The sequence below is a fragment of the Epinephelus lanceolatus genome, chromosome 3, assembly GCF_041903045.1.
Source record: "Epinephelus lanceolatus isolate andai-2023 chromosome 3, ASM4190304v1, whole genome shotgun sequence".
NCBI lineage: Eukaryota > Metazoa > Chordata > Actinopteri > Perciformes > Serranidae > Epinephelus > Epinephelus lanceolatus.
In genome coordinates, this window is record NC_135736.1 from 22584958 (window position 1) to 22593186 (window position 8229).

The 8229-nt window shown below is 44.1% G+C and overlaps 1 protein-coding gene across 1 annotated transcript; it reads left to right on the forward strand.

Annotated features, from left to right (window-relative positions):
- Positions 1-2843: 2843 nt before the first annotated feature.
- Positions 2844-6884, forward strand: actb1 (actin, beta 1). The gene is made up of 7 exons (XM_033624749.2): positions 2844-2979; positions 4043-4168; positions 4259-4498; positions 5065-5311; positions 5417-5608; positions 5787-5968; positions 6211-6884. The coding sequence occupies exons 2-7, from the start codon at positions 4046-4048 to the stop codon at positions 6352-6354; spliced, it is 1128 nt and encodes a 375-aa protein (XP_033480640.1). The 5' UTR covers positions 2844-2979; positions 4043-4045; the 3' UTR covers positions 6355-6884.
- The last annotated feature ends 1345 nt before the right edge of the window (positions 6885-8229 follow it).

Genomic DNA, 8229 nt, shown 5'->3' on the forward strand with positions numbered 1-8229 from the left:
TATATCCTTCTGGTAATTCTGTTTGGTTATTCCCATAAAACATGGTACCAGTTTGCAGCTTGACACAATTCCTCCAACAATGAGATATACTAGTGTCATACTGTACCTTCATAAGGGAATGATGAAAAATCAAACTACATTTCCCCAGCAGAATTCTTCCCATGCCTGAGATTTTGTGCTCAAGATCTTTAGTTTGAAGACTTAATTAGGGACCGGAAAACATGTTTTCTGCCTCTCAGCCCACTCATCAAGCAACGGCTCAAGCTCTGTGGTTCACACTGATTAAATGCTGCCTCTGCATGTTCAGTTTGAACTCTGGAAATGGTTAACAGACAACAGAGGCCAAGAGGACGCATATGATAAGAAGGTCAGAAGTGTATTAAGGTCTAAAGCTCTGTGAAGTAATAGTAAATTTAACTGTGTTTAATGACACCTGAGAATTGGTGTCATGTGTTCACTTTTCTTTGTCAGACTGGAGATTGGGGGGGTGGATTTCTGTCTGGAAATGTGTGTCTTCTAATTCAAAGAGTATCTCACTCACGTCTTCCTCTCTCTGTTTCACTGGAGCACACACACATGCCACACTTCCTCTGAATGCAGCTGGAATGTGATGCCATAAACGACTGGTAGGGAGTGTTACGGGCAAATATGCACACTGCATTGCGCTCCTATAATTGTCCCTGTCCTGGGAAAAGGAATAAGTGAGTGATTCATTTGGGTCGAAGGGAAATGTGGCGTATAAAGGAAGAGAGTGAATGTGTGTTTAAGGGAAGGAGAGAGAGGGAGAGAGATAGGGATGAGTGAAAAGTGGACAGAAGCTACCTGCTAGCTTCTTCCATATACGGTCTTAGTCAGAGCCGAGAGCCAGGCCTGTGAGTTTCTCTGACTGTGTGAGTGAGCAATGCAGGGAGTGTGTACATGTGTGCGTGTTGCAATGCATGCTTGAGTCACGCACGCCACTGAGTTATGAAATGGCTTGGGTGTCCGGAGGAAACATTGAGAAATATCTGCCAGGGAGGAGTTGATGAGTATAAAGTTTAAAAAAATATATGTATTGAAAAATGGTGTTATCTCCCTCCCTACATGTAATTCTTCAGGGTCTGATGAAGAATAGAGAAATGAAACCCAAGGCAACACGCACATGCGCACACACACACACACACACACACACACACACACACACAGCCTTAAAAAGGGAGATTCATTCATTTCCTCAGAGTGGTCACATGACCTCAGCAGTGCATTCTTCCCCCCATGTGACTAGCTCCAATATCTCCTTATATGGACGTCATCCAAAGAAACTCTTAAAGGGATGGTTGTCCTGCCCTGGGTCTATACTTGGTGTGTGTGTGTGTGTGTGTGTGTGTGTGTGTGTGTGTGTGTGTGTGTGTGTGTGTGTTTGTGTGTGGGTGTGTGGGTGTGTGTGTGTGTGTGTGTGTGTGTGTTTAGTGTCTGTCTCGAGCAGGATTTAATGCCACTCTGGAAATCCAGCTCCCTGATCAGCTCATTCACCCCCCTCTATGTTATCCTTAGCTGCCCCACACCTGATGACCTGTGGGTGCTTGTGTGTGTTTGTAGGTCTGTGTGGTCACTTCCTGCGTGCATCTGCAGAAGTGAAGCGCTCTGAAACCTACTTCCTGTCTCCTTTGGTGAGCCGGCTCCCATATATCCTTATTAGGAACACACAGAGCCACCGAGAATTCCTACTGTAAGTTTATGAGTCTTTGTCCGGTGCCCTTATTGAGTTAAAACAGCACCCTGACACACCCACTTAAGTCTCTGGTCAACTTACAGTATGAGATGAGCTTTGCATGATGACTTCCAAGTGTGTTATCATAAAAGAAAAAAATCTAAACATGTAATACAGGTTAGAGATGCACCATGCCTGTGTGTCATACTTGGGTGTGTCTATGAGCAGGTGTATATGCATATCAGCGTGAGTCACATTCCTGAATAGTAATTTCATTTCAGCACCAAATATAGGTATGTACCGGAAAGTGCACACCTGTCTATTACATCACTAAAGCAAGCAAGGTTAACCTGCACCCTCCACTCACTTAAGCATTACAAGCGATGAGAGATAAGAGATTTACACCCTCCTAAGTGTTTGCTGTAAACATACCTCAGCTTGACCACATGTATCACTGTCGCTCTGATCTGCATGTGTGTGTGTGTGTATGTGTGAGACACTGGTATGCCAGGCAGACGTGTTAATCAGGGTGTTAACAGTGCTGTCAGTGACCCCACGTCCTGGCACTACTGACCACGAGTGTCTGCCATGAATTTGCAAATGCATTAGCACAGTCTTCAGTGCAATCCTTTGCATTCCCTCAAATCCTTCACTTAAACAAGATGAATCACGGATCTGTTTGTCTGCACTTTTCCACCAATGCACAAATATAGAGCAGAAGACAATAGCATGCGTATATGAATCAAATGAGACTTTGTGTAATCAGGATGTGTAGGCCCCCTTCCCAATGTGCATGATGTCATGGATTAACACTGTAACAGTGGAGACAGTTCAGTAGAAAATAACATAAAAGCACATTTCAACTTGTTTCACACTCAAGGACTCTGCTGGGTGTTTTGCAGCTGTGATTTGTTGCCCATGTGTATATCACCCACATTGAGATCATAATAATGATGAAGAAGGATATAAAAATGTGTTTTATTGAACACTGAACGACCCCAGATTGGTAGTATTGATAGTACATAGGTTAGTTTTGGTGCTGCTTGTCCCCCCTGTCTTGTCAGAGCGCAGGACCGTTATGCATGCGCCACACCCAGTGGATGCGGCAGGACCAATCAGAGGGCGCCGTGCGGAAAGTTCTCCTTTTATGGAGAGGGGCTGCAGCGCGAGCTCTGATAAAACCCTGCAATTTATTGGCGTCCATTGCAGTCAAGTTCAGACATTAAATCCTACCGGAGTGTAACGCTCAGTCACAGCCTTCCTAACGCCGACAACCCTTCCTCTAACAGGTAAGACAACTGCGGTGCGACGATGAAAGTTTCTGTCACATTTTAAATACCTTTGTTTTAACACAAGTGTGTGTAATATCACAGCCTGGCGCCAGTTAAGTTACGATGTGGGGTTTTCTGTGTGACTTTCAAGTTGCAGCAACCGTTACAACTGCTAACTGAAATTCACGTAGCCTGTCATTCATTACATGTCTTTGAATGGGCACCGTTTAAGTTTAAGGGGATGCTGCCGGTAACATTTAACGCCTTTAAGTGTGGCTGTTTATCGGCATGCTGTCGTTTGTATTAAAGAGCTGGTGTGAAATAACCCGGCTGCTCCGTGCTGTCACCACTTCATTACTGAAACAAATCAGACGGCGTTAAAAAAGCTTGACCTTCTCGCTTACATATAAGCATCTGCTTTGGCACGGTCCCCGGGTCTGCTGTCTCCGATTTCACACACGGACAGATGATGGCAGATTAGACGGATTAAACTTAAAAGACTTCACTTAAATTGCATGGAGACATAAGAAAATGTTGCGTTGACATTACAGCCACAATGTCATTTGGTGATCAAGTTAACGTTACGTCTAGCAAATGTCAGAAGTTGTTATTTATCATATAACCTTGTAGGTATGAATAATGGTCACGACAAAACTGCATCTGATGACTGACATGATAGTGAATGGAAGTTTATGCACATCAAAACTGCTGTATTAAATTGTGCGTTAGAGATGTGTGGTTGGTTAATTCAGTGATGGTGATCCCGGTAAAGGGAGTGGCCGGCTGTCGGTGTCATTTGAGGTTTAACGACACACGGGGCGGCTTCGCGGGCCGGGCTGCCGCCGTCTCTAAGCTGCTCTCACTTTTGCCTTATATGGCCATGGCCAGACCGAGGGAGAAACTGCCTTTGTTTCTCAGCTCTGGATTTGGGCTGGGACCTGCGCCACTGCGACATCCAGCGTCCAGTCTCCATAATGACAAGGCTTTCATCCAGTTGATGTTTGCCAGATGTAACTCCTAACTGTCACAGAGCATCAGTTGTAACCACCCTTCCTCTTTTTTCATCCTTCCTCCTGCTCAGAAAATGGATGATGAAATCGCCGCCCTCGTTGTTGACAACGGATCCGGTATGTGCAAAGCTGGCTTTGCAGGAGATGATGCTCCACGTGCTGTGTTCCCCTCCATTGTTGGACGTCCCAGACATCAGGTACAGTTTGTGCAGAATATCATATCAAACATTAATACCTAAACTTGTTCTACATTTGTCTTGATTTTAACCTTCTGTCTTCTTCCCTAGGGTGTGATGGTTGGTATGGGCCAGAAGGACAGCTATGTCGGTGATGAGGCACAGAGCAAAAGGGGCATCCTGACCCTGAAGTACCCCATTGAGCACGGTATTGTCACCAACTGGGACGACATGGAGAAGATCTGGCATCACACCTTCTACAATGAGCTGAGAGTTGCCCCCGAGGAGCACCCAGTCCTGCTGACAGAGGCTCCCCTGAACCCCAAGGCCAACAGGGAAAAGATGACCCAGGTAACTACAGCTGACATACTGACATACTGAGATCCCCTCAATCAGGAAACCCTCTCAGCTCACTTTTAGGGCCCCGCAACAGGAAAGCGTGTTGCCGCTCAGGCATTTCTTCCTCTGTTCAATCTGTCCATTTCCTCCTGCTCCTTCAACCTCCAGGTTTCTTCTATCCTGTGCTGATCTATTCATCTCTGCAGATGCTTCAGGTTTCTATCTCTCTGCACTGTGATGCATCAGGAATGACTTGTTGCAGCATGGTCACTGCTGATTAAATTAGGCTTGTTTTTAAGACTTCCTAAAGTAGATAAGCATTTAACCACACTGGTGTCTGCATGATGCAATAGATGATGGTGGAGCAGGTTGCTGCACTCATTTTGTAAGTCAACATGACCTAACTAAAGTACAGGTTATTGTAATGACTGGTTTTAGTATGGATTTTCTACTCAAAACAAAACAGGCCAGTGTGCTGTGCTTTTCTTGATCTGACTGTACTAACCCATACCAGCTTACTTCAGGTTACTTTGACTCACTGAATCAGTGACTGATCTCTCATCTCCTCTCTCCCCCAGATCATGTTTGAGACCTTCAACACCCCTGCCATGTATGTGGCCATCCAGGCTGTGCTGTCCCTGTACGCCTCTGGTCGTACCACTGGTATTGTCATGGACTCTGGTGATGGTGTGACCCACACTGTGCCCATCTATGAAGGCTACGCCCTGCCCCACGCCATCCTCAGGTTGGACCTGGCTGGCAGGGACCTCACAGACTACCTCATGAAGATCCTGACTGAGAGAGGTTACAGCTTCACCACCACAGGTTAGCTCAAACACTGAATAAAACAAGCTAATATTTTAAAGCAAGGGGGAAACTGACAGGGGAAAAAATGGAACTGGCTCTAAATTGTATTTTCTTGTCTTACAGCTGAGCGTGAGATTGTGCGTGACATCAAGGAGAAGCTGTGTTACGTTGCACTGGACTTTGAGCAGGAAATGGGCACTGCTGCCTCCTCTTCATCCCTGGAGAAGAGCTACGAGCTGCCTGACGGACAGGTCATCACCATTGGAAATGAGAGGTTCCGTTGCCCTGAGGCCCTCTTCCAGCCCTCTTTCCTTGGTGAGTTGAGTCAGGAAGACTAAATGAAATCTACGTATGGACAAAGTTTGTTGAAGGGAGTTAAATGGTTAGGAAGAATAGGGGTGTTGTAGCAGCAAATAGAGTTGAGAATTGTTTTAAATTTTCTCAAAAGTATGTGAAACACATTACTAACTTTTTACTTTACACCCTCTCACAGGTATGGAGTCTTGCGGTATCCATGAAACTACCTTCAACAGCATCATGAAGTGTGATGTGGACATCCGTAAGGACCTGTATGCCAACACTGTGCTGTCTGGAGGTACCACCATGTACCCTGGCATCGCTGACCGTATGCAGAAGGAAATCACTGCCCTGGCACCCACCACCATGAAAATCAAGGTATAACTCAACCTTATTATTCAGACTCACATCCTCCCTGAGGCAATGATGCAAAAAATGTTCCAGAAAGCTCTTTACCTCTACTGCCACTCAGTGGACAAACATGGTTAATGCAGTGTTCACGCTCTGTTGCTTCTCCTTCAGCTGTAGACTTAAAGTACTTGTAGGATGTAAATGCATATGCAAACAGATGTGGATTGATTTATATAATTTAACATCTTATTTTATCTTGCTCCCTGCAGATCATTGCTCCCCCAGAGAGGAAGTACTCCGTATGGATCGGAGGCTCCATCCTGGCTTCCCTGTCCACCTTCCAGCAGATGTGGATCAGCAAGCAGGAGTACGATGAGTCCGGCCCCAGCATTGTCCACAGGAAGTGCTTCTAAAGAGACTGTCAGTCCCCTCCCCCGAAACACACACTGCTACAAACCCAAACGACTGGCTCTGCATACATGCCTATACCAACACACTGGTGTATGCTGAGCCCACAACACCTCTTCCCATTTTCCCTCATCACTATGGCTATGGCACCATGCCCCCTGATGGGGAGAAACTCTGCAGGAAGTCCAGAGCGTCCCAGGCGGTGTGAATGTGTGAGGAACATGATGTCCATTGTCGTGTTTGTGTAGGTCATTCCAGATGTGTTTGTTCACCACCTTATTTGCCTCTATGAAGGTTTATTCTCTGGTGGGCCCACTGCCCAACAGACCTCTGTAGTATTGCTTATGTAAATTATGTAATCTGAAACTTGTTTTGTTTTTGTACTTTCAGCCTTAAACGATACTTGGTCCAGTTTGTTTTTGTCATTATGCAAAAGACAAAGCTTCTACCTTGTATGGGGGTATATGAAGGATTGTGCATGGGGCTCCAAGCCTCTGGTGTACACAACAACCCAATAAAGCGCACATGTCTGAGATTCTGGTCTGTCTGCTTGGTATTTATTCATCTTAGCTGATACGCATTAAAGGGAAAGCATTAATCATCCCAGGATTTATACTGTATCAACCACACTAACTTTCACATATACAAAGATCAGACACACGTTGCATCACACTAAGATTAAACATCACTGAGAAGACCTTTTCAAATGTCACAAAAGAAGCACAGGTGTAAATAGGTGGATTGCTGAATTTCATTTAGCTGCTTCAGTTTCAGGTCCTGGTGTTGAATAGAACAGGGCCATCATTAGTGCCAGTAACACCTGTTGGTTTATACTATAGCAAGTCAAGTCTGCTGGGGAAAAAGGCCTATACTAAAACACTTATCTTGTGCATTCAAATATTGCTATTAAAGGCTCTCAACCAATCATTTTTTGTAACTTATTTATACTTTTGGTCCATCCTGAAAACTTGTCAACACTGCACACCAGTTCTCAACCTTTTTTGTGTGTCACGGACCCTAAATTGACACAGTTTTGCTTCAGAGACCTCCATCTGAAAAGATTTTTATTATTAACTTCGGTTGAGAAGATAACCGTGCAGGAAGTGAAAGCTATGATCACAACAGTCACTCTTATGACTAACTCACATGTGGCTCACTTCTGTAGTGAATTACATAGTGAAAATAAACTACTACTGAGAACCACTAGTGTGAAGCATTAAGTGGCATAATTCAACCTGATTGTTCTTAGAGGGCTAAAACTGCAAACTTTTACCTCAAGCATACAGGCCGGGTTTAAGTGTTGTACTCTAAAGACAGACTTTGGGTGGAGTATCGCTTCACTGTGAAACTTTTTGTTATAGTGCCATCATGTGGACAACTACATTAGTATAAGAAGTAAGTATAAATCAGATATAATGATTTGTATCAGTAACTTTGTAGGACTACTCAGAAGTCATATATGGTTGTGAAACTGAAAACAATAAGTCACAGAGAGTAACTCAGTTTCATTAAAACTTCACATTTATTATCAAAGGAGCCATGTGCACTGATTGTTAATTTACGGACATTTTTTTAACCTTCAGCTGTTGAATTTTGATATGATTAGTTGGAGCACATACTGTACTGCACTCTGCTGCAGGAAAGGTTTTAGAAGTTTGTACTGTGTGTTATTTCCCAGTGATAAATATCCATCACAGGCTTTGTGAGCATTTGATAAAAGCAGGAATTCTTCTGTCATCATCATCATCATCATCATCACATTGACATAATCCATTGTTTAAAAAGCAGTTTTTCCCCTTAATCCGTGTCCCCACATATTAGCAAATGTTTACTTCTTTTTTTCTAAACTGTGAAATTAACATTTTAAGCAATCGCTCCCA